Consider the following 27,184-nt stretch of genomic DNA (forward strand, 5'->3'; position numbering starts at 1 on the left):
GGGTTTCATTTGAAAAATAAATAAGTATTTTAGATGATAGCTTGTATATCCAATTTTAGTGCAACGAACCAAACAACCAACAAGAAATAATCCATGTATTGTTAATTTATATATTACTAATCCCTACATAACTAATTCATTGCATTATAATCCATATATTATAACTAGTCTTCGTACCAAACGACCTTTTAATTGATGAATTAAAAAAGGTAAAGACGATTAGCATATATAATAGGAAGAAGCATATGGAGAATAAAATTCCCTTTTGAAAGGACCCTTCAGGAGATTTGGATTCTTTAGGAGAGGGCCCTTTATATGATATCCTCATTACTTTTGCCTCCCATTTCTTCAAAGTAATTGCATTTAGCCACTGAAAGGCAGATGTTTTAGTGGGTAGGGTACTCCAGTGTTCTTTTAGCTTTTCTCTTTTGAGAAGCATATACTTAGCAATTTTTCCTTTATTTGCTATCTTTTCCTTTTAATACTTATTCATCTATAGTAGTATTAGAAGTGGAATTTTGGAGCAAAGATAGTGTTATCTCCGTATGATCCATAGGTCACGAGTTCGAGCCATTGAAATAATCACTAATGCTTGCATCAAGGTAAGTTGTCCACATCACACCCCTTGAGGTGCGGCCCTTCCCCTGACCCTGCGTGAATGCGAGATGCTTTGTGCACTGGCTACCCTTTACCCTTTCCTGTGTAGTAGTATTAGACTGCATCATATGAAACTACTAGAGAGTAAAGAAGAGTATTTGTGGAAAACTCAAAAGGAAAATCTTAAATGGAGACGCCCATTGCGCACCTTTATGAAATTACAACTAATATACTGCAATTTCCTTCTTGTAGCTTTGCAAATTTCTTATTCGCGAGTTAAGTTATCGTTTTTATTTGGTAAAGAGAAATTAGAACATTTTTGGTGAAAATAAAGGTCAATAAGCTAAAAGGACAAGAAGCCACATCGATCTGGTCCTCGATCTTGCCTGCCAAATGCCAATCATGGAAAACCGTCTGATTAGTTGAAACATAAGGGAAACTTTATTTTTTATGTCTTCGTTGAAGGGTGTTTGATGATTAGATAGAAAAATGAATGAACAATGATTGATAATTAAAAAAGTAATCTGAATAGGCAACATCCACTTCTATATCTATATCTATATGTATAATATGTGTATATTAGTATATAATCACCAGCTAAAAAAATAAACAGGGAATCCGATCGGCTATTTGTATAAAGAACCCTTTGCATAGTAGTCGTGTGCATGGATGGATTAGGGGGCGGAGGGGGGTTCACAACCCCCTTTATCGAAAAATTACACTATGTATATAAGGCAAAATTTGTTTTTAATCTATATATTATGTTTTGAATCCCCTTAACATAGTCCAAAAGCATAACTTAGTGGTCAAGGGGTTCAAAACCTGTGTGAGGTCATTGTTCAATTCCCACTAGCTGCAATCTCTTTTAATTTTTTAACTTTTTTGAACCCATAAGCGAAAATCCTGCCTCCGCCATTGGTCGTGTGAACTGAAAAATTGAAGAAAAACGACATGCCATTTGCTAGAAAATTGAAGAAAAACGACACTAGGTGTTGCCCATTTCACGATCATCATATTGAGGTCTGTTGGCAGTAGTTAAGAACAAAACTACCCATACGAACCATGGGGAAAAAAACACGGAAAACGTCAAAATGATCAACAAAATTCTCATAAGAAATTTTCGACACGGCAAAAATAAAAAAGAAAAAATTCCTTTGGTTATGGAAAGGGTGAAAAGATGTGACAATCAAGAGCCTATTTCAAACAAATTAGAAAATTTAAAAGCATGGCATGTCAATGGAACATAAATAAAAGAATGGCTAGATATGTACTACCAAGAGAAATGACAATAAATTTACCTGATCCCTGTGATGACAAAACTAGTCACAAGAGGTAACTGCTAATGCCACACCCAGATCATTTGAGGTTCCGCATACGTACATTCTGTATGTTTCAAATTCTTGTTGATAACCCCTCGGAGCATGACCAACATAGTAATTTTCGCAAAGGTGATCGCGTTTGGTAAATATGATCTCTCTCGACACTGGTTCATGGCCATTGAGAAGATTTCCCATGCTTAATACTTTCCTCCATGATTGATTTGCAGTAGGTGGGGTGAACATGCTTGCAATTACTTCTCTCTCTCCTTGCCTAACTTCTTGTTCATTATTGAAAACCTGACATAACAAAAGTTGCACGCGTATAAAATGAGAAAGCAAGAGATAGAGGCACAGGTCATTTAGTATGCACAAAAATTGACATATTCAGCCACAAAGGCTAAAGTGAGTGGCAAAGAGTTAAGTTAATGTTGGGAGAACAGTTAATAATTCTTGATCAAGATATTACTGCCATTCTTGGAATAGCATTCAGGAAAAAAAATATTCTTGAAATAGCAAAAGAGACGGAACAAGAGCAAAGAATCGTACCTTTTTCACATCACGACCAATTGAGACTGTTCCAAGTTTTGGTACATGGAAGTTATCGTAGTCATTGAAGATTGATTCTGATAGACGTGGTGCTTGCATGAACTTGCGATGAAGAGATGCAGCAAGTGTTATCAAATTCTCGACATGTGCAAAAGTTGTACAGAGCCGCTTCAGGTCTTTAATATCTTCTGCATCAACAAAAAGGCTATTTGCTGCATACAAAAAAAAAAAAAAAGGCCAACCTATAAAGAGCTCTTAAAAATTTACTTATAACGCAATAACATACTGGACCAACAAATGTACTTTGCAAGCATCTGAGAGTCGTTGACATGGTGAGGTAAAGTTGTTCAATTCTGGTGGTCATCTGCTTTAGACCTCCAAATGACGTTTTATTTAGTGTGTCAGCTGTTGCTCTAAAAGCAGTAGAAACCATTTGTTCCAACAACTGATATGGCCGCAGTGTTTCCAAATAATGAAGAACCTACACAAGTTGAATGATACAAATCTCAAATCAACAAGTTAGTAAAAAATACGAGTATTTCAATGGAATTGACAAAACTATAAAAACATTTTGCAATTTCACTGCCCTCTGTACCCTTTCCTTATTGATCCTTATCTATGCCCTAAAAACCTCAACAGCTTAGCTACCCTGACCCAAACTCTCAGGTCATTAGCACTGCAAGTGATTCAAGAATTCATAGATGAGGCTCATTTGGAGAAAGATTAGAAGATGTAAGGAATCATCTGTCTGGATTAAAGAGGGGGCAATAGATGAATATGGAAAACTGCAAACCCATGGCAGAAGCCTGTGGGGTTGTTTAAATTTGGGAGAAATGCTCAGGAGTAAGGACTATCGGAAACAGCCTCTCTACCTTCAAAGGTAGGAGTAGGGTCTTCGTACACATTACCCTCCCCCAGATCCCACTTTGTGGGATTACGCTGGGTTTGTTGTTATTGTTGTTGTTGCTCAGGAGTCTCCAAATTTTAGCCTCTGGAGGACGATCAAATATTCCCCCTTCAACTAGTCTGAGGGAAATAAACCCCCTCAAAGATCAAAACCTGCACTTTGTCTGCTTAAATATTGAAATTCCCTTGAAGCTTTACGATGGATCACTTATACTAAAAATATATAAATGAGCCTGGAAGTTATGCAAGTACGCAATGAATCCCAGTATACCTTTTCTCCTTCTTGATTTGGATCCAGAAGGGGCTTCTGCTCAGAAGCTGGCAATGGAGGTGCCTCGTTCCATATCTTTCTCCATAAATTCCCATGCTCAGACATTCTTTCCGAAAGTTTTCCACGAGGTGGCCAATCATATGTTGACTCTACCACTGCATTAATTTGAGATACTCCCTTCTCCATATTATCATCATTTTCCCAGTCCCTGGGTGAATGCCAGCGGATGAAATCTTCAAACACAGCATCCGGATTTGCTGCTTTAAATGCAGACATATCTATTGCACAACGCAAGGATAATAAAGAGCAAGGAAGAAGATCAAATCTCCAAATATCAGCAAGCACATAATAATTGGAAATATGTAAGTCGAGCATGATGCATCTTTATACACAGTTACTGATATGGATCACATATTGGAGTAGTAACACCTAACAATAGATTACAGTTTCATACTCAGTACTAAAAGAACCGTAACATGCTGACTTTCCTTCCATGGTTAGACGACACAACAGACATAATAGAACCCTATAACAACACAAATTGGAACGAAGAAATTGTACTTATGATGATTAACAAACCATCGCCACACTTTTGACCAAAGATCCTTAATTTTTTTAGAAATTTTTTCACAAGAACAAAATTTGCATAATTTTCAATGAGATGTTAATTTCTGTTCAAGAAACACTGAGCGAAAATGGACCTGCTCTAAGTTCTTCAGCTAATGACTAATATATTTTTCTGCAGCAGTAAAAACTAATAAGGGTATATTTCAGCTCGAGAAACAGCTTCACACGAAAACCTTGAGGTAAAACAGAAGAAGTGTTGATTATTAACAGATTTGCTCTAGCCACCGCAAGATGCACAACCATCTATTTGCATTTCCAAACCATCAAAGCATCCCATATTCTCAGTACACAACAGCCAACGAGTTGAGTCTCAAGATGCTCACTTGATGCTTTAGCTAAATTCTACTTGCAATTACTGATAAGAAAGCAACAACACATGCACACGTGCGACAGCAAGAAGGAAGGATTTTGAAGAAAATAAGAGCACAGAAGTTACTACCTGATGACAAAATGTCTTTCTCTAGTTGGGCGGAAAATCTCTGTAAATGAGAATTAGGCATTCCATTGTCAGATGAAATAATACTAATAGTAGAAAAGGTAAGACTTCATGAAACAACTGAAGGATTGCTTAACTGAAAACAACTGTTTTTCCAAGGAAATATTACAATATAAGAAACCTCTGCATATTTCCTTCAAGCAAGACTAGAATATTCAAAAAACACAAAAACCAATACCAGGATAATCCAAAAACTATACAATTTCGCGCACTTTGTGTGCAAATATTTTAAATAATCTTTAATTGTTCATTCTAGACATGAGTGCTAATGAATACAAAGCGGTGCAGTGTTTTAAAGAATTTAAAAAAAAATAAAAATAAGAACGAGAAATTTTATGGCGGCTTCAAACGTGAGAGAGTGGAGTTGAGTGGAGAGACTAAAACCTATAAGAGTTGAAATCAATATTCAGTAGTGGGAACAGGGAATGAATCAGTTTTAGACTTTTAGGAGAGATCATGGTAATTAGTTTAGAGTTTTGCAGCTCTAATAGTATATAGATGAATTACAAATTCTCTGTAATAAATTAGAGTGGAAAGGAGACCACTTCACCATGATTATGCTATTCTAAGCCATATCAATCATTAGCAGAATGCAACTGAATATTTTTTAATCTACATATTCAGGAACATCAATAAGGACAATTCGCTAACTGAGACGTGCATATGGATTTAAGTACCTACAGAGCCCTTTAAACTCCTTTTCCAAGTGCCATCACGCTACCAATCATCTCTAGGAGATCTACTTGCAATTCCTAATTGTAGCGCAGTGCTTGCTCACAATTTCTTAAGGAGACGATCTAACAATTGGTGCAGTTCTTGTTCACAATTTCGTAAGCAGAAGTAGATGTAACAATTGGTGAGAGTGACAATAACATTTCTCTTATTGAACAGGTTCAGTACCAACAAGCAGAAAAGTGGAAGAAAACAGTGTTGTTTGTGCTACATAACCTGAAGCCAGGACACATGTATCTGATTCACCAGTAAACCATTAAATGTTCATTCATGCACCAACTATAAACTTCCTACATTAGACATCATTCTTCATTCGATTCAGAATATGTGGTGACTCTCCACAGGAATAGTGACAGCAGCAAATTTCATAATAATCAATTAGAAAAATGAGTTATCTGTAAGAGTTTTGAGCTCACAGAAGAATCACCAAGGGCCTCAATGGCTTGTAGACGTTCTTCATGCATGTCTTCAGTCATCAGTGGTGAATCCTATAATAATTTTCCCATATTTAAAACTGTGAAGGAAATAGAAGGCAAATGAAAACAATAAATACTTAGCAGTACAGGTAAATCAACCCGTGTAAATGGAGCATGCATGTTCTGGTAAGATTTCAAAAGCATCATAGACCCAACAACACCAGCCGATCCCCTCCTAATACATGCCGAATGCTCTGGATCACCTAACTTCACAGCACCAGAATGTTCAAAACTTGAAATATGACTTGCAGGATCTTGATCTGGTGTTGATAGACTGCAGAAAGAACAGGAAAACAACTCAGTTCGGTTCAAAGGGAAGATATTCAAACTAATACAGGTTCGTAAGTTTTTGAAATATAATAAATCCAGATATTGCACCGTAAAAGCACGCCTTTCTCCCTGACTCAATTTATTGCCGATGCTGCAAATTTAAAACCTATGAACCTCCATCCAGATGTAAGCAAATGGCAAAGACAAAGAGGACTACCCCTAAAATAGGTAACCTTGCCTCAACCCCAAATAATAAATCAAAACCCAAAAAGATGAACAAAAAGGAGAAATGGGCAGATCATTTTGGATTAACGTGTCATCCTTTAGGTAGCGGAAAAAGTAAAAAGAGAAGGTGAGACACCCATCCTGACCCAACAGCACATTTAAGTATTTGGATTAGACATTGTCTTGAAGGAGCAACATTTAGCAAAAGAGGGTCCAAAACAAGTATCTAATTTTCCATCAATACCAAAAAAAAAAATTAAACTCCCCTCAGTGGAAAAAGTGGGAATATTCCTATTTTAGAGTCAAAACAAACCATGTAATCCATTATCACTTTTATGAGTTTTGAGAACAACTAGCAAAAACTAATGAATCAATGAAGCAGTCAAGATACAGCTTATGGAATGTAGACTGCTGCAGCGTAAATCACCAGGCTTTAGGACCATAGGAGCTTCAATTCCTCCATCATGAGAAAATAAATAAGCTAAGCGAAAAATATTGAGTAGCCGTAACGAAATCACAAAACTTTCCCTTCACAAAGCCTAGCATTGTAAAATAGACAAGAATAGAAGTGCTCAAAAAGCAGAAAAACTCACATAGTTTAGAAAGACTAGATTCGCAGACAATTAGCTAGCATTTAACAATTTACACAAAAGGTTCTCACTTGCTTTTCACCTGTCACATTCCCAACAAGAAGCCTGAGCATCTCCATCTTGAGAAGATATAACACTTTGGACTTCAGTGTCTGCCTATATTAATCAGTTAATTAATATCCTGTCAGATCATTAAGTTATAACAATGCTTTGACATTCTTAAACACTTAAAACATTAAATACAAATAACAACGTAAAAATTGTCATAAAAGTACCTTAATACGAGCAGAAAGAAAAACTCCGTTTTCATCTGCCTTCGGACCCTTTTGATTAAACTGATGCTTTCTATCCATACAAATTGCAAGCTACATATTTGGGAGATAAAATATAATCAGACCAGATAGATAAATCATATCTTTAAGAAAATTATTTAAGAAAAGGCAAAGGAACATGTCATTCACAAGTACTCATGAAACCTCCATATTTATCAATTTAGAAGATCCACCTTTTTCTTAAGAAAGATTCACTATTTATGACTGAACTTGGCAACAGATTCTTAAGGAAGCTCATCACAATAAGGAGAATTACATACTAACAGCTTTAAGAAAAGTTGAGACTCTGATCCACGTTTTGTAAGATATAACATCATAAAGCTTGAGATTACATGTCATATTGCACATTACATCTACGTCAAAAGACTGAGTAGGTGGACATAAAAAAAGTCACACTGTTCAAGCATTACTGCCTGCGACTTACCATGTGTAATTTCTGGTTAATTAAACAGGTAGTTAGGTCAATTACACCATTGGCTGGCATTCTAGGTAATGGCTGTGACTCTTCCCAACACCAGCGAACTTCCCGTACGAACTCTATCCAGAATGCTGCAATAGCTAATAGACATCATAGAGAAAATAGATCTTAGAAAAAGAATCCTGAATTAACTTAAGTTGCAGGAATGTAAAGGAAGTGATTTCTTGAATTGATTCAGAACATTATAAGTTAGAAGGTACCCCTTATATTGCAATCGCCAACCCAGAGAGCGTGCAGACAGAACTGCCCAAAAAGTGATTCAAGAGGAGCGCCTTTAATGGTCCGAGAATTTTTGTGATCTCCTTCAGCAAAATCAGGTTGGGCTGCTTCAACTGTATGAACAAATTTGAATAAAAGCAAGATGAGTCAACTGAATGTTTCTCCTTCCATTTGGACCATGAAATTCGGAACTCCAAGACCATATGATCAATTAAATTCTGCAGAAAATACTTCTATTACATCTTTTTGAAATTTTCTTGTTAAAATGATCTATCATTTGTGGAGTAAAAACATATTAAAATACTTGTCCTCAATATGGCTTGGTCAGTCAAGAATCCAGCTGACTTCACATATCTCCACGCCATTTATCTATGATAAGTTATCATCTTTTTTCTGATTAATGAAACACGCATCTAAGTACAGAACAAAAAGAGGGGTTAAATTGCCCTATCGAGCTGTTGAACTTCATGGTTTTCACTTATAGAAGCATTAATTGATTTTGGTAGCTGAGTGCACTTAAAGAATCTGAGCATATACAGCAAACATTTAAGTTAAAATGAGATAGCACTAAGCCGTTATAACTCCTTCCCTGCCTCCATTCTCCCTCAGACATGCAGTGTTTTCATGTATAAAAGTCATTGATCATAATATCAAACCGTATAGTAAGTAAAAGAAAGTATAGAACCAGAGAGGGGTATTGTCTATCAAAGGACCTCTGGAAGTAGCATATACCATTTCAGAATTGCATGTGCATTTATGCAGCCCCAAGCGGGAGACATAGAAATGCTACAATTAGAGAGAATCAGAACTCGTGCTATACCCTCATAAAATAGGTCTTTAAGCACACGATCAAGGACAGTTGGGGGAGGTATGATGGCAGTAGACTTTAAATTCTCAGGTCTTGAGTGCTCTACTGCAAAAAAAGCAGATTAGGAAACAAGTGTTAGAATCTAACTTTACATGTATCCAAATCTGACATTGCAGCCCGATTAATCAGAAAATTGCAGATGGTGTGTGCACATTTATAGAACCTGAAACAAAATCTTCCACAAATTGTGTTTCCAGTGACATATGCAAAGCATCAATTAAAAGCTGCAACTGCGATGCAAATCCAATTCTCTTTCCATCAGAATCAGCACTTCTGAATACACCAAATGCTTATGAAATGAGACTCCAAACTGGTGACAAAGTTCAGTCAAAACCAATAAAGACTGAATCAGAAGAAACTATTACAACAACAACAACAACCCAGTATAATCCCACAAGTGGGGCCTGGGGAGGGTAGTGTGTACGCAGACCTTACAAGTGGGGTCTGGGGAGGGTAGTGTGTACGCAGACCTTACCCCTACCCTTGGGGTAGAGAGGCTGTTTCCGATAGATCCTCGGCACAAGAGGATGTAGAATAGTAACAATAACATAACCAGAAAGATAGTACCAGCGAGCTAAGAGTCAGAAAATCACAAGAAACTATTAGAAACATAATTTCTAAAGACCCTGCCACCTCTAATGTGATAGCTAGGATATTATGGAGAAGCTTAATCTTGGATAAAAGCATCCTTCAGTGGATTTTGATGCAACTGGTCAATTTTGCAGAATTCAATGTTTCAACTATAGATAACCCTCCTTCCACTCAGTAACACCCCAAAAGCAAAATAAATAAATGAGGCAAGAAAAGAATGAAAACAAATTAAACTTCACTATTTCTAAAGTATATTCGGCAGAGCGTTTAAAGCATTACAGTGTCAATTCCCTCCTCTTAATGTAGAATTAGAGACTCACCAAAATGCTACAAGAAGATGACGATTCATTTCGATACCTAGTCGATAATTTAGTTTAGAAAGTTCATCTACCTCACTGAAGAAAAGCTGCATGGTTTGGGAAGATACACAACTTGAGATCTCTTAAACCACTGCATAGATAGTGAATTGGCAAGACAGGAGTCACAACATGTATTACCCTTTATTCTTTGCCAGTGGGAGATTTTTGGACAAGCATTAGCCAGACCCACAGGAAGGGAAAACTTGCACTTGTGGGTGGTTAGCATCCCATTCATCAAGTTACTAGGCCAGCGGTCAAAATTTAAGTTCAGAGGAATATCAAGTCATAGCATTGAAGCTTCTTGTTGCCAATATTGTTATATACTTCCATGATAATCAAGACTTTTTGTCACACAAAGTGGCTAGCCACTATAGTGTAGAGCAAATACTTTAAAAATAATCACTTTCTTTCGCTACATTGAATCATTGACTTCTAAAGCAATTAAAAACTTTCATCTGGATATTTGGAGGTTTTATTTAATTGTGTGATGTAAATAGCTGCAGGGACCTCAATAGGAACACATTTCACTGGAAAGTATGTGCACATCGGTAGAGCTTACATGCGCATAGCAAACAAGAATCTCAAGGGAACACATCTAGAAGGCAAATGAACACTTCTAAATCACAAAATATACCAATATAATTCATTAAGAAAGTAGTTAGAAGGCCCAAGTCTTTTATTTTTGTCATGAGCATGCATGAGCAAAAGAAGAACAAGTCTTGTATTTAGATTATCTCTTACAGAATCTCAGATACGCATGGAGATATCGACCACTTCTCAGCCTCAAGAGGTGAAGCATTTTCCAGCTCAGCCATTTCTAGTGAACTCTCAATTGCCTTCTCAGACCATATAGTAAGCAGCTCAAAACCTGCATCATTAACGAACACATGTAGTAAATAACACTAGTGGACAGAGAAGAAAGAATTAGACAAAGATCAATCTTTTGTACCAACACCTTAAAATTTCTAAGCAAATAATATACAAAAAAGTAATAGTGGGGATAGAAAAAAAATGAACTAGAGTATTACAACCGCCAAAAGAAAGACGTTCTCTCCAGTTAAAGGTTCTTAAAAATCCTTTCCATCTCAATGTTCAGAGTTGGTAATAGAACGATAATTTTCCTCAAAGCACTCCCGAATAATGGTAAGGCCAAAAACCGTGTACTTAATAAAAAGAAAAATTGTGGCTTCTTTATTCATAAAAGTCATTCTAAGAAGAGCTCCCGGTTATGAGTAAAGATCCAAACATCCAATTATGAGAACTTAAAGCAGCAAGTCTGCAAAATCAGGCTAAGATGGTCTCATGTCACTCCCTCTAATGAGCTCCGACAAGATCCGATAACAGGAAATATAGTTGATACAGTTATTACTCTCAGAAACATAATTACCTTTTACTGGGTCCTCCGCAGAGTACCACTCACTCCAAGGACAATCGTCATCCCACGGTTTTCTATTATGATGTTTGCTTTTGGGACTTCCCCCTGCTTCTGTAATGCCTCCCTCAGGTTCTTGTACATCAAAATCCTCGTCGTAGGGAACTGTACGATAGGTCAGATTCATCTTGAGATTGACTTGAAAAAGATGCATGGACAGGTCCATATTGGAGAAGGCCTTGAGCAAGGAATTCAAGATAGACATGTTGGAAGCACATTAGCTGAAGATAATCAAAAGCTCATAGAACAAGTAATCTAATTCCTTGAAAGCAAGAATAGATGCAATTTTCGAGAACATATAATTCATTTTGGCTAATAGCTGGGCATAGAAACATTTTAGAGGCGTGTGAGTATGTTATAAAAAGTTTTTTTTTTTTTATATCGGTAAACCTACCCCCAAACTTCCTTTACAGGAGCCCAATATTGACCCTTTTTCCACTTTGCTCCTTTGGTGACTCAAACCCCCAACCTTACAGTTGGAGGTGGAGAGTCATTACCACCAGGTTATCCCTCCCTTGTCATGTCATTAAAGGCCGATTAAATTAACGCATAAGGAGGATATCCGAAATATGATTTTAAATGGGGGCAAGATAAAGAATCATTCTGGACATGAATTCAATATGCTGCTATGCCAGAATGTAAATATCATCTAACAAAAAGAGTAAAGCACAAAAACTTAGATCTACCAAATGCAAACTCTGTAAAAGTAGGTCATGGAACATCAAACATGAAGTTCTGTTTACACTTTAGGGGATGCAGCATATCATCAAGACTCGCAAGATCTACTAACCATCAGAATCTACAAATCACTTGGAATATCAAAAGTCTACACAAGAAGAACTTACAAATTTAGAAACAAATAGCTCATATAATCCCTCCAAATGCATAAGCTTCAACGGCACCTGGCTACCTATACGGTCAGCTTCAAATCGTCTAGTGTAAAGGGTTCCCATGTTCTGGATGCCAATGTATGCTTTACGAGAAGGAACATGCACTGGAACAAATGCCGGCCACAAACTGCATGGTGTAAGCATATCAACTATTTCCTAAATTGTTCACTACAGAACGGGAAGAAGTATAACAAATATAAAGCCAAGAGTTGAGCATCGTCAGTTCATGAAGAAGACCGAAGTACAGATATGACTTCAACTTTAGTGAAGCAGATAAGAAATTCCAGCAAATTTAGTTTGGAAATGTGAGAAGTTTAAACCTCAGTTTCAATATGTTGTGGTCTATTCTAGTGTCTTATTCGTCTCTGCATTTTTTCAGTCCCCTTTTTAATAACAACGTGACGTTTTTCAAAGCCCCTTTTTAACAAAGAGAATTAAAGGTGCATTGAAAAGTCTACATCTTTTAATAGGTTGCCACTTTTATTAGTACTGGCATAATGGCTTTTCTTATTGATGTAATGTTCTATTCATGCAAATTAATAGATACAGCTTTCCAAGTAAAAGTTTCAAGTTAGATAAATCTGATTCCCCCTTTAATGCTCAGTTTTAACACATTACTCAGAAAAAAGCACCACGAAAGTTCTAGAAGTTTACAATACGGCGTACGATTAGCCTCTCTTTAATCGTTTGGAGAGCTGAGGAAATTCATAAAGTCGGGGTAGTTTAAAGAATTTCAAGGACTTTTAGTTTTATTCTTTTTTCAAAAAGGGAACATTTGAAACATCAGCCTGGTGCTGCTTGCCAAAAGGGAAAATATATGAAACATAGCCTTTTTCTATTCGTGATTCCTAATAAACCAACATCACATACTTCATATTAACTGCAAATTTACATACATTCAATTCAAAAATGTTACTCAGAACTCTCCTTCCTAATAACATGCTAATACTCTCCTTCCTCATGCTCTCGGCGCATGTTAGTTAACGTACGCCGCCTGTGTCAGCCATGGCGAAAGGGAGAGGCAGAGGGCGTGGACGACCTAGGAAGCAACCGTTAATTACCGTTGTAAGCTCGGCGGTAACTGGTAATCAACCACCGATGGAGAAATCAACACCAGAACCAACTCCACCTCCGTCAGTTACAATTGCAGATCCAGCAACAAATGGAGGTGCTGCATGTGATTTTGGATCTACATCGACAAATCCTAGCATCTCTAAGAGACTAGATCTAACTTCCCCAGTGACAATTGATCATTTAGCAACTTCTTCAACAGTACGAGTCAATGGAACAGTAAAATTGGCAAATCCAGCTCAAAATCAAGTAAATATTGTAGGCTCATCGGAGAAATCAGCAGTAGAAGAGGTGGTGATAGTAAATGAAGCTGCACCTAAAGCGCCATGGACAACTTTGTTCCAGAAGAATAGGTTTGCTACCAATGGTATGTCTCTATCCTATATTCCACCACAAATTGTTGATGGCAAGCCTATGGTTCAATTAGATAAATTAGAGGTAGAAGAGGAAGAGAACAAATGGAGGTGTGCGTTGATTGCATATATCATAGGTGATGGACCAGGCTATAATGCGATGAAACGATACATCAATTTGCACTGGTCGCATGTTCCTGAGCCGGATTTGTTCTATCATGATGAAGGCTACTATATCATTAGATTCCAAACTGTTGCAGATGCTCGAGAAATATTATGTGTTGGGCCTTACTCAATTGCTAATAAGCCTATCATCCTAAAACCATGGACTCCTGATTTTGATTTCACGGAAGAATTCCCTACTGTGGGTAAAATTTCCTAAGTTGCCTATGTCGTGCTGGGGAGTTGGCTCTCTTAGCAGAATTGCTAGTGTAATTGGGACCCCTGTTTTTGCTGATGAGTGTACTACTAAGGAGACTCGAGTATCCTTTGCTCGAATGCTTATTGAAGTTAATGTTACAACAGAATTACTAACTGAAATTGCGGTTATGGATCCTTCTAGAAAGCAATTTCCGCAAGCTGTCACCTATGACTGGAAACCTGCTTATTGTGATAAATGTTTGGTTGTAGGACACAAGTGCACCAACCAGCCACGACCTGTGATGCAGCAGCCCAACTAGACAAGGAGAACAAGGAGTAACAAGGTTGTCACACAGGAATGGAGAACTAAAGGACCTATACAGAATGCAGCACGTCCTCAGAATACTTCATCTGAGGAACAACAGCAAGTTGGCAACAAAGTGGAAGTTGTAGATCAAAGAGGAACAACAAAGGCACCTGATCCTGTGAAGACTAATAACATCATACCTGTAGCTGAGAAACAGGATGATAGAGGGAAAGCAGTGCAAAGTCCTGAACTTAATTTCATCAACTTCCCACCTTTGACTCCCATCCCAGTGAAGAATAGGTTTGAAGCTGTATCAATGAGTAGACATGGGGAGCACATGCCATCTGGGGATAGAGGTGGAACTATCATTCAACAATGATGAATTGGTTGTTCTGGAACATAAGGGGTGTAAATAAAAGGTATAAACAGAAGGAGGTTAGAGAGTATATTAGGGGAAATAGAATCAAGCTAGTAGGACTTGTAGAAACTAAAGTGAAGGAAGGGAATGCTCAAAGAATCTCAAAAGCTATTGTTCCTGGATGGAGTATACTGACAAACTATAAAGATGCTAGGAATGGAAGGATTTGGATACTATGGGATACCAGTCACTTGATTATTACTGGTATTAAAGATGATGCTCAAATGATACACTGTCAGGTAAAAAGTAGAAGAGGAGATATAGATTGTTTCTCACTATAGTCTATGGATACAATGGGCTGGAACAAAGAAGATCCTTATGGGATAACTTACAACTACTATCACTGAGTATAGAAATACCTTGGATAATAGCTGGAGATTTCAATGCAGTACTATACCACAATGATAGATTGTCTTGTAATCTAGTAAGCTACTCAGAAATTCAAGACTTTGTTGCCTGCCTTCAACATACTACATTGACAGAACTACCTTGGAAGGGTGATTATTATACATGATCTAATAAGCAGCCTGGAATGGATAGAGACAGCAGTAGATTGGACAGAGTTTTTGGCAATTATGAATGGATGATGTCCTGGGGTCATGTGGAAACAACTTATGGACTGCCTCAAATTTCAGACCATGCTCCTATGCTATTAACACTGTCATCTTCAACATGGACTGGTAGAGTGCCTTTCAGATTTTTTAACATATGGGTAGCACATGAAGATTTTTCCCAAATAGTTGCTAGCATGTGAAATTCTCATGATACACAGGGTACTTTGAAATCAGTTTGGACAAGATTGAAAGACCTGAAACCTGCATTGAAAGCTTTAAACTCTAAGGAATTCAGGGGCATCACTCAGAAAATTGAGAAGGCTAGAATAGATCTGAGGGTTATCCAAGAGAAGATTTCACTAAATTACAATGATGCTTTATTAGATATGGAGAAGGAAATACTACTCAACCTTGAGAAGTGGTCATTAATTGAAGAGAGTGACCTGCAGCAGAAAGCTAGAGCAAGATGGATACAACTTGGAGATTCAAACTCTAAGTACTTCACAGCAGTAATGAAGGATAGAACTCAAAAGAAGCAAATTACAGAAATCACTACTCGACTAGGAGACAAGTTGACTGACCCTGATGCAATCAAAAGGGAGATTGTTGATTTCTATAAAAGCCTAATGGGGTCACTTGCCACCTCTTTGCCTGCTATCAACAGATTATACATGAAGAATGGTCCTACACTGTCTCATCAGCAAAGAGTTGATCTATGTGCAGAGGTAACTAATCAAGAGATTGTTGAGAGTCTTAAAGCAATTAGTGATGATAAAGCTCCAGGTATTGATGGCTTTAATGCAGTTGTCTTCAAAAAAGCATGGGACATTATCAACACTCAAATCACAGATGCTATAAAGGAGTTCTTCTCAACTGGAAAGATCTATAAGGCCATCAACTGCACCACTGTTACATTAGTTCCTAAAGTGACTAAGCCTACCACAGTCAAAGAATATAGACCAATAGCCTGCTGTTCAATCTTATACAAGATAATCTCTAAGATCTTGGCTTCTAGATTGCAGAAAGTCATGCCATTCATCATTTGTGAAGCTCAAGCAGGTTTCATTCCTAGTAGAAAGATTGCTGACAATGTCATCCTAACTTATGAGCTAGTCAAATCCTACACTAGAGCTCAGATATCTCCTAGGTGTATGATAAAGATTGATCTCCAAAAAGCTTATGACTCAGTAGAATGGATCTTCCTACAACAGGTGATGGAGGAGCTTGGTTTTTCTGATAGGTTTATCAAGTGAATAATAGAATGCATCAAGACAGTCAACTATACTATCCTTGTGAATGGAGAAACCACAGAACCTTTCAATGCTGCTAAGGGTCTTAGACAAGGAGATCCTATTTCTCCTTTCCTATTTGCAATGATGATGAAGTACTTGAGCAGATCCCTACATGAGCTTAAGAAGGAACCTACATTCCAGTATCACCCCGGATGTAGGAAACTGGACATAACTCATATGAGTTTTGCTGATGATCTCTTGTTATTTGCTAAAGGTAATCTATCCTCAGTGGTCACATTATACAAATACTTCTCTTAGTTCTCTGCAGCATCAGGTTTGCAGGTTAATCTGGGTAAAAGTTCAGTGTATTTTGGTGGGGTGAAACAAGATGTGAAGGAGCAGATATTGGCTCACCTGGGGTTTGAAAAAGGATCCTTGCCCTTCAAATACCTAGGCATCCCTTTATCTACAAAGAAAATAACTTTCATACAATGGCAGACTTTGATTGAAAAGATCACAGCCAAGATCTCTTCCTGGACTGCTAAACAGCTATCCTATGTTGGTCGTGTGCAGTTGTTTCAATCTGTTATTTTTGGTATTCAAGCTTACTGGGCTCAATTGTTCATCTTGCATGCTAAGGTATTGAAAATGATAGAGGCACTCTGTAGAAGCTACATTTAGTCTGGAACTAACACAATAACCAGGAAGGCATTAGTAGCATGGGAAAAGATGTGTTCTCCTAAGTCAGCTGGTGGACTTAATCTCATAAACCTTCCTCTGTGGAACAAAGCAGCAATTGCCAAAACGTGCTGGGACTTAGCACACAAACAGGACAAGCTATGGATAAGGTGGATCAATGCATACTATATCAAACAACATCATCTACAACATATGCCATTGCCGCAACAAGCAAGTTGGATGGTGAGAAGAATAATTGGATCAAGAGTAACCATGCTATAGACACAGAACTTAAATGATCACAGCAAGAGCATTATCAGACAAATATACCTACAGCTGTTAGGAAACTTACCAAGAGTTAGCTGGAAATGCCTAGTCTTTCACAACTCTGCCAGACCAAAGGCAGTCTTCACCATGTGGCTGTTGCTCCATGGAAGACTACCTACTAAAGATAGGCTAGCCAACTGAGGTTTAAATGTCAGCCCGCAGTGTGTTATGTGTCAAGGTCAGGATGAATCAAGGGAGCACCTCTTTGTGCAATGTCCGTATACTATAGAACTGTGGAAGAAAGTCATGAAATGGATTCAAAATGTACAAATGATCACCTCCTGTTGGGACCAACACCTTCAGTGGATCATCAAGCAAGGAAAAGGGAAGTCCAATAAGGCTAGCATCTTCAGAATGATATATGCTGAGACCTCATATGCAATTTGGATAGAAAGAAACACTCGTATATTTGACCAAAGGTATCGAGGTAGTGATGTTCTTGCAAGGGAGATAGCATACATTTGCAATGTTAGAGCAGCTATTCGAGCTAAGAGTTATATACATCAATTTTATCTAGGAACAAAGTGATTCATTAATGATATGTGTAAATACGTATGCTAGTTTTGCTTTTAAATTTTGAGATAGTCAGTTGAGTTAGCTTGACTATGGATTTGTACAGTTCTTCTTTGGTGATTAATACAAAAGAAGGTTAATTAAAAAAAAAAAATGTTACTCAGAAGCAGAAAAATACTATTCTGTTTCCATTTAGCAATATCTCCTTTGTTTTAGCTTCATCAACCTCTGACAGGATTTTGCTTAAGAATTGACCCTCCAAAATATAGCACCTTATTATGATAAAAATGATTGCTGACGGCACAACAGCTCTCCATCAAAATTTATTAGATCTCTAGATTTGATTTTAGTGCTTCAGCGAGTGATTTTGAAGGGGAGCCTTGAGCAACAATGATAAAGTTGTCTCCATGTGATCTATAGGTCGTGGGTTCGAGCCATGGAAGCAGCCACTAACGCTTGCGTTAGGGTAGGCTGTCTACATCACACCCCTTGGGGTGCGACCCTTCGCCGGACTCTGCATGAATGCGGGATGCTTTGTACACCGGGCTGCCCTTTTTTTAGTGAGCGATTTAGGAAAAGAAGGATGAGTGCTTGAATTACTAAAAACACTACAGGAATAAAGTACATAGAATAGTATCACCATGTGAGAACATACCAGGAACAATTTGACAAGGCAATAGCAACTGCACTTAGAAGCTTGCTGGCCTCTGGTCCATCAAGAACCACTCCACTGGCACTTTGAGGAGCAATCACCTAAGATGAGCACTCAGAATTGAGAGATAGTAAAGCAATATAACCTAGATCAAGGTACTAAATATACAAGAAACAGGTCATCCTTCTGTGTGGACACGAGTGAGGGGAGAGAGATAGAGATACCAGGAACTCATTCACCCCAAAAGACAGTTGCAGATCATGCAATGCACAACTCCAGTCATTTCCTTTTCCTCGACCAACTAAATCAAGGAGACACATAAGTCAAAAAAATGAGAACACTAGCTCTCAGCTGGATTTTTACAGCAGAAAATTTTCATACCATCATTATGTGTTCCAAAATAGTACTCCATGCAATAGCTTTTCATCGCATACTTCAGGTCAGTTTTGACCTTATATAGGTCCTCATAGATATTCACACTGATAGCACCATTTTTCTGTCATTAAAATAATATGCAAAATACACAAAAAAGAAATCCATGAACAACATCAAAATACCTGTTGGTCATTCTTCAAAGTATAATTCAATTTAGTATTTTCTCAAGAAACTACTTGCTGAAAAACTGAATAAAACCTCTATCAAGTATTATACAAGTCAAAGCATCACGACAAGACTAAGTCCCATGTCATTTGGATTGAACAGGAAATTGATATATGCCAGCACCTGGACAATATCATAAACATTTCAAAGACATGATAAATCATACCAGCAAATTCTTGGTGCCATCAGCCAACCACTGCCTGCAAACTGCCTCTATCTCAGATATGAACCTACAAATTTAGTAACTTCAGATTCAATGCTCCTTTGAGGACACAATAACCAAATGCAGTAAATTGTTATGGTTAATTAAGTACCTTTCCCATGAAGAGGCCAGGGTAAAATCATCAAAATGTTCAATCTGCAACAAATAATACAAACAATTTGAGAACCAGGTCAACTAGCTAAGTTTGCTTGCCTTCAAAAATTACAACACTGAAACCCCAATGTCTAAGATATTCTAAAGTTTTTCCACTAGGGATTTACAAGTTCCCTCCTTTTTGTTGCAACGCACCAGTTTACTTTCCTATGATACAATCCGAACTAGAGAGTATAACTGTAATCTGTTTCAAATTAAGGATCCACCTCTTATACAACCGCCAATCACGAAGAAATTCCGACTTCTATAGATGATTTGTAAGAGCATTGTATAGTTTTGCCAGAACTATTCCAACTTGGAGTAAGATTAATAATTACATTAAATTTATCACCGAAAAATAATCATAAAAACAAATTTAAACAGACGTAAGAATATACCTCCTCTTCTAGATCCTCATCCTTTGCAGAGCTTGGTATTTTGCTAATTGATGCCATTAATTTTCGCCGAAATCAAATTGCAGTTAGCAATTTGTTTAAATACAGGACAATTTCAAAGATAATGTCTCCAATTATGTTGATAACTACTACTACAACATTTTCTTACTGACTAATTCTATCTCTATCCTCGCTAATGAAGGCTCAGACTGTACGGTGAAGCGTATTTGACCAAAATGTTAATGCGATCTCACTGATATAAGACCAAAAAGCAGAATAATTCAATGTTCCAGTAATAACGATATTCTTTGCTTTGCTTGCAAATGACTTAAAAATAACTGCTCTTAAAAATTTTAATCTGAGCCAATGGTAAAAGCAACAAAGAGATTAATTTTTAACGAAAAGAATATATATATATATATATATATATATATATATATATATATATATATATATATATACTAGTCCACGTTGCGCGTGTACCTCGCACCAATGAATATAATTTTTTAAAATTATATAGTAGATGTTTTCATTGTATGATTTATCAAATAGTTTTTTTAAAAGTTAATTCTTGAATAAGGTAAGGAAGATATCTGCTTTATAAAAGTCCTCATATACTTTTTTATTTGAAATTTTATTAGGAATAGCTTTAGGTTCTCGCACCATCTTTTATAAGCAGATATGATTATTATCAAAATAAAGAGATTATGTTGAGTAACGCTTTTACTTCCTTTAGCTCAATTATGATGGATAATATTAGTCACGCATTTTTCTAGCTTGATATTTATTTTCAATTACATGCTATAGCTATCACCCATATAAATTTATCGATACCAGAATTGCGAAACTTCACGATAATATTTTTGATAAAATATTTTCTTAAAAAGGAATTACTTGAGTTGACAATAGCTATTAATATTTTTTACATTAGCTAGCAACCTAAATAACAAATATGCTCCGGCACAGTGATTAACACCATAGCTTATAATTGAGACACATGATTCTTAGTTAATGCTAGATAAAAGAGTATATTTTCCCATGATTAGTCCAAAAGGAGTAAATAAGGCAACTACTAATGTAATAACCCGATTTTTTTTTTTTTTGTATGCTTATTAATTGTGAGATTGAAGAATTAATTTTATTTATAATTATTGGAGCAATTACTAAGATAGTGAAATAGACAATAGTATATTAGATAAGTGACTAGTGCACAAATTACATATTATAATTTAAAGTATGAAAAGTGTGACTTTAGTGAGTATTTAAAAAGTTAATGAGTGGGTCAAGCCCACCACTTACTAGCTGGTCACACGAGATGACCTAGGTTTAAAGATTATATAGTTTAGTAGGAAAAGAAGTAATTGAGGTTTTAGTTTTAAAAAAAAAACGAATTAAAGAGGGCTTCGGGATAGGGAATATGCTGGCGACGTGAATAAGGGATAGAGGGGCATCGAAGTCTTCTTTGATAATCACTGGTAACAGATTAATTTTAGAGCAAAAGAGTTGGTGTGCTAACTCGTTAACGGACGAGGCTAAGGGAAAAGCTTCAGGTATATTAAATCTTCATATGCCTTATGATTGTGGTATGTCAACTACTGAAGTTAGCAGTATGTGCTATAAGAATTAATTACTTTGCCATGATTTAGTAAATATAGTAATTAAGATGAGGAGCAATGATTATCATATGATTGGCTTTTAGTATTAGACTTGTAAAATTGCAATTCTAATGTGATAGCTACTGCTGAGAACCCTTATTAACGTTGATTACACCAATTGTTGTGAATTTTTATTCTTAATTAAAGAAAGATTTTGACTGGAAGCACTCTATGGCTTTTACAAGTGAAATCCGAGTACTAATTCATAGAATTGAGAGTAAATATAGAGTTTAGATTGAAGGTATTGCTTTATAAGAATTTGTGTTGAGATTGAGATATTGGGATATATCTTTTTATTTAGGTATAAGATATTAAGATTTAGCTTAAAGCTTGAAAGTTAGGGAGATTTAAATTTGATCTCGACTAGCATAATTAATTTTGTTAATTAATATTTTGGATAGATTGAGGCCGTTTGGTTGGTGTTCTTGACGTTGCAAGGTTGGAGAACTTCCCGTTAGTAAGGTAAGTGAGACTTTAAACTTTGATACTTGCTTTTCTAAAATCAGTTTTAAAAATGTGTTTTCTCTGCCCGGTCCATGTGTTGGGACAAGCGTGCACTTGATAGAATCGGTGGTCTTGGACTAGTCGCAAATATATTATTTTATGAAAAAAAAATTATTTTATAAGTTGCTTGATGGCATGATACGGCTGTGAGCCATGATGTTGAGGTTGATAGTTTGATACGGCTGTGAGCCATGGTGTTGAGTTTGATACGGCTGTGCGCCGTGTTATTGAGTTTGATACGGCTGTGCGCCATGATATTGAGTTTGATACAGCTGTGCGCCATGATATTGAGTTTGATACGGTTGTGCGCCATGATATTGAGTTTGATAGTCTGATACGGGTGTGAGCCATGTTGTTGAGTTTGAGACGGCTGTGCGCCATGATGTTGAGTTTGATAGTTTGATACGACTGTGAGCCATGGTGTTGAGTTTGATACAGTTGTGCGCCATGATGTTGGGGCATTGTGTATGCCTTTCTACATCACTCTAGCATTGTTTATGCTTCTTGATATTTATATTTGGGGCACTGTGTATGCACTGTTACACATTTGAGGCATTGTGGTGCCGTTGTGGACTCGTAAAGGTATTGTTTAATTTCTTTCACTGCAGTCATGACAAGTCCTTAGTGTATATGTGTACTCTTGTTAGTTAATTCTTATTAACTCTGTCGATAAATATGTATTGAGTTATTGTATAATTATCGTATTTATTATATCGTTCTTGTTGTGGTGTATTTATATTTTCTAACACTTGTTCCAGAGGTATTCAAAGTGGCGGGTCGAGGATTTTACTGGGTTATATTTATGTATAACTCACTCCTTACCTGCATCTCTATGCGGATACTATTGCGGACAATAGAGCTAGTGGCTGAAGAGTTCGTTCGGACCGATTCTGTTGCTGAGGTGAGCCACCGCATTGTTTGTGGAGGCTGTCACTGCACCTTTATCCAGTTTATGTTAGTTATTTCCTTTTCTTTGGGGTTTGCATACCCGCCAGTTTAACTCATTCACTCTGTTAGATAATCCATGGTCTTAGTGTGGGTTTTGAGTTAGAGTATTATTATTTGAGTAACTGTTGGTCATTCTATCAATTGACTAAGGTATTGGTTGGTAACTATTTTATTTTTTTAAATTATTAATAATGCTCTTAGAACTGCATTTATTGTTCTCTCAGTGTTTGTGTAAATGGTTAAACGAATGAGAAATGGGTTCGCCTGGTAAGTGGTGTTAGCTGGGTATCAGTCACGTCTAGGGGGTAGTTTGGGACGTGACAACTAAATTTTTTAATTTACACATTAGTTGCCTCCTTTTTGTGATCTTGAAATAAAAAATCTATTATTTTGATCAAACTAATTTAATGTACTTTGTAAATATTTTTAAATATATAATAATTTCTATTGTATAGTGTCTGAATATTTCAACTTCGTTTTTAAAAATAACATGTACTTCACTTGAATATGATCATATTGACTAACTCATACGTATAATAAGACACTTTTAGGCAGAGAGAATGTATTCAAATTGTTAAAATGTCAGGTCATTTTAGATCAATTTCTTTGATCTATCTGTTTCAATTACTTAGCATGCTATATTTTTTTTATATTTTTATCTCTTTTTAAATCTTCTACAAAAAGATTAACCAAATGCTCCCAATCCAATAAAAAATATTGACAAATTAACATGATATCAAACTTACAATTTTAAAGCTAACCCAAGTCTTAGATCTTCAAAATTTTAGCAATCCGACAATATCTTGATTATTGTTTTTGATAAAATAATAGTTACTAAAATAAATTCTCGTAAAAATTTACTTATTTAACTAATATAAGTAAAATCTTACTAGGATTAAATTATTCCTAAATGTTATGTGTAACGACCCAACCGGTTGTTTTGACTGTTAGAACCACGTTCCCCTAAATAAGACTCTCCGTATGTGCTTTTATTAATTTATGACTTGCGGGGATGGTTGGTTCGGAATTTGGAAGTGATCGGGTTGAAATCGGAACAATTGGTTCCTTAGTTTGGCTTTAAAAGGGCAAGTTTGACTTCGGTCAATATTTTTAGAAAACGACCCCAAAATCGGAATTTGATGGTTCCAATAGATTCGTATGATGATTTTGGACTTGGGCGTATGTTCTAATCGAGTTTTTGACAACCCGGGAGCGATTTGGCGATTAATAGTAAAAATTAACTATTTAAAGGTTTAATGTTCTTTAAATTTGATTTGGAGTAGGTTTTGGAGTAATCGAGGTCCGTTTGAAATTTTGAGCCTAGGAATAGCTCCGTATTGTGATTCTGGTCTTAGGAGCACGTCCGGATATTAATTTGGAGGTCCGTAGGTCATTTTAGAGTAGTTAAAAATTTGAAGGTTTTTAAGAAGTTTGACCGGGAGTGGACTTTTTTGATATCGGGTTCAGAATCCGATTTCGAAAGTTGGAGTAGGTCCGTAATGTCAATTATGACCTGTGTGCAATATCTGAGGTCAATCAAACGTGATTTGATAGGTTTCGGCATTGATTGTAGAAATTTGAAATTTCAAAGTTCATTAAGTTTGAATCGGAGGGTGATTCGTATTTTTAGCGTTGTTTGATGTGATTTAAAGGCTCGAGTAAGTTTATATGATGTTTTAAGACTCGTCAGTATGTGTTGGATAGGGTCCCGGGGGCCTCGGGTGAGTTTCAGATGCTTAACAAATCGAATTTGGATTTGGAGGAGGAGCTGAAGCTGCTGTGCATCTGGTACGATAGCACCTGCGCGAAAAAGGGTCGCAGGTGCGAGCTCGCTGAAGCGAGGCATGAGTCGCAGAAGCGGAAATGCATGGGCTGGCTAGGTACCGCGGGTGCGAAGAATTTTACCGCGGTTGCGAAGACCGCGGGTGCGAAGAATTTTACCACGGGTGCGAAGAATTTTACCGCGGGTACGACGACCGTAGGTGCGAAGAAATCCATTGCAGGCGCGAGAGTTTTGCCGCGGGTGCGAAGAAATCATCGCGGGTGCGAAGATCGCTTGGCAATGAGTATTAAAATAGGAGTTTGAGCATTTTTGCTCATTTCTTCATTCTTGGACGATTTTTGGAGCTTTTTGAGAAGGGATTTCAACTAGCAACTTGAATGTAAGTTAATTCTACACACTTTGAGTTAAATACATAGATTATGGGTAGATTATAACGTATAAATTGTGGAAATCAAGGGTTTAGGTGAAAAACCTAGGTTTTGATTAAAAAAAAGAAGAAGAGATTTTAACCACGAAAATGATTATGGAATTGGATGAAAATTGTATATTTGAGTTCTTGAGATTATGGGTAAAGATTTTCTCCGAAAATTTCTGAAATCCGGGCACGTGGGCCCGGTGTGAATTTTAGGAATTTTTTCATTTTGGGTTGGGTAATTAATTTAATAGTTTAATTTCGAATCATTGAGAATGTATGAATTATTTTGTATAACATTTGGATAGTTTCGGATTTTTGGGCATCGAATTGAGAATTTAATGCGACGTGGTGATCGGGAAGTGAAATTTGAGACAAAGTAAGTCTCTTGTGAGGGGAAATTTACCCCATAGGTGATTAAATTAATAATTATTGCTAATTGTGGGGGGCTACGTACGCACGAGGTGACGAGAGTTCGTGCGTAGCTACTATTTATGCTAAAGTTCGGGTAGTTTAGGACTCAAATCATGAATTACTTGTGTAAATTGTATTCTTTATTTAATTAAATTATTTGAAATATATTGTGAATTGTTAGGGAAATATAGTAAAAGATGGAAATCTAATATACTTAATTTTTCCGTATAAATTATTTAATTGTTAAAAGAAATTATGCATGCTCTCGTATTAATCTATCAATAAATAAACTCTCATTCCGGAGGTACATAAGAAAATGTCCTCCTTTCTTGTGCAGCGGGCCGAATGCCTCGGCAGTATAGATGCATCTATGGATCGCGCCGCACGTTCCTCGACAGTGTACACGACACTCTGGATCAGGCCGTACTACCTTGGCAGAAATCATGCATAATAATAATAATAATTACACGATACTTTGCTATTTTAATTGCAGCTTGTGAATTTAATTAATTGATTGGAAATTATTGCATTTGAAGGAATTTAATTATTTCTGTTGGTTAAATAAAATTATTGTTAACTCTGTGAATCATGTTGATTTAAATATTTCTATTTTATGTTATTTATTATTATTGACCCTTAGTGAGTGTCAAAGTCGACCATCTCGTCTCTACCTCTTCAAGATTAGGCTTGATACTTACTGGGTACGCGTTGTTTACGTACTCATGCTACACTTACTGCACATTTTTGTGGAGGTACATAATAAGCATCTAGTAGATTATACAAAGATTCCAAATACTATTTGAAATAAAATAGACATAATGAAAATTTCAGGAAAAAACACTGGTTGCTACAGAATGGCTCAAAAGGGCAGCTCACCACTAAGCCTCTGGATATCGTGGGTGTGCGCCGATAAGTCCAACGATAGCACCTGTCTCAGGTCCTGCACAAAAAAGTGCAGCAAATGTAGCATGAGTACGTAAACAACGTGTACCCAGTAAGTATCAAACCTAATCTCGAAAAGGTAGAGACGAGATAACTGACTTTGACACTCACTAAGGGTCAATAGTAATAATTGAAATAAAACTAGAATATCTAAATCACATGATTCACAAAGTTAACAATAATTTTATTTAACCAGCAGAAATAATTAAATTCCTTCAAATGCAATAATTTTTAATCTATTAATTAAATTCACAAACTACAATTAAAATATCAAGGTATCATGTAATTATTATTATTAGGCACGATTTATGCCGAGGTCGTACGACCCGATCTAGAGTGTCGTGTACACTGCCGAGGGACGTGCGACACGATCCATAGATGCATCTATACTGCCGAGGCGTTCGGCCCGCTGCACAAGAAAGGAAGACATTTTTTTATGTACCTCCGGAAGGAGAGTATATTTATTATAGATTAATTCGAGAGGATG

General features: G+C 36.7%; 1 protein-coding gene and 1 long non-coding RNA gene across 10 annotated transcripts; one reads left to right on the forward strand and one right to left on the reverse strand.

Annotated features, from left to right (window-relative positions):
- Positions 1-756: 756 nt before the first annotated feature.
- On the reverse strand, positions 757-20,341 carry LOC107775079 (uncharacterized). Of its 9 annotated transcripts, none has more exons than XM_016594754.2 (23): positions 20,043-20,341; positions 19,604-19,647; positions 19,456-19,519; positions 19,071-19,185; positions 18,914-18,990; positions 18,693-18,790; positions 12,180-12,351; positions 11,290-11,512; positions 10,644-10,770; positions 9,116-9,225; positions 8,905-8,997; positions 8,066-8,197; positions 7,812-7,945; positions 7,331-7,420; positions 7,138-7,211; positions 6,070-6,244; positions 5,911-5,982; positions 4,706-4,745; positions 3,640-3,917; positions 2,766-2,943; positions 2,463-2,674; positions 1,896-2,213; positions 757-983 (listed from the first exon to the last, which is right to left on the reverse strand). In XM_016594754.2, exons 1-22 carry the CDS (start codon positions 20,097-20,099, stop codon positions 1,917-1,919), a joined length of 2,862 nt encoding a protein of 953 aa, XP_016450240.2. In that variant the 5' UTR covers positions 20,100-20,341; the 3' UTR covers positions 757-983; positions 1,896-1,916. The 9 variants fall into 9 exon arrangements, 8 of the variants coding, with proteins under 8 accessions (XP_016450240.2, XP_016450239.2, XP_016450243.2 ...); XM_016594753.2 differs by having other exon boundaries at positions 6,058-6,244; XR_012704973.1 differs by lacking the exon at positions 757-983 and having other exon boundaries at positions 1,734-2,213; positions 2,463-2,650; positions 2,749-2,943; positions 6,058-6,244.
- A 1,044-nt stretch (positions 20,342-21,385) lies between these two features.
- Positions 21,386-23,335, forward strand: LOC107775082 (uncharacterized). The gene is made up of 3 exons (XR_001645651.2): positions 21,386-21,589; positions 22,096-22,156; positions 22,957-23,335. It is a non-coding gene; the product is annotated as an uncharacterized LOC107775082 (long non-coding RNA).
- Positions 23,336-27,184: the final 3,849 nt, after the last annotated feature.

Source organism: Nicotiana tabacum, chromosome 22 (assembly GCF_000715075.1).
Source record: "Nicotiana tabacum cultivar K326 chromosome 22, ASM71507v2, whole genome shotgun sequence".
In the NCBI taxonomy this organism is placed as follows: domain Eukaryota; kingdom Viridiplantae; phylum Streptophyta; class Magnoliopsida; order Solanales; family Solanaceae; genus Nicotiana; species Nicotiana tabacum.

Excerpts from the sequence above, each read along its gene's own strand:
- LOC107775079 (XM_016594753.2), bottom strand. The coding sequence starts at position 20,099 with ATGGCATCAATTAGCAAAATACCAAGCTCTGCAAAGGATGAGGATCTA. Across the intron at positions 19,648-20,042 it reads ATGAGGATCTAGAAGAGGAG|ATTGAACATTTTGATGATTT; the intron begins GTATATTCTTAC and ends TATTTGTTGCAG. Across the intron at positions 7,421-7,811 it reads TTAACCAGAAATTACACATG|CTTGCAATTTGTATGGATAG; the intron begins GTAAGTCGCAGG and ends CCAAATATGTAG.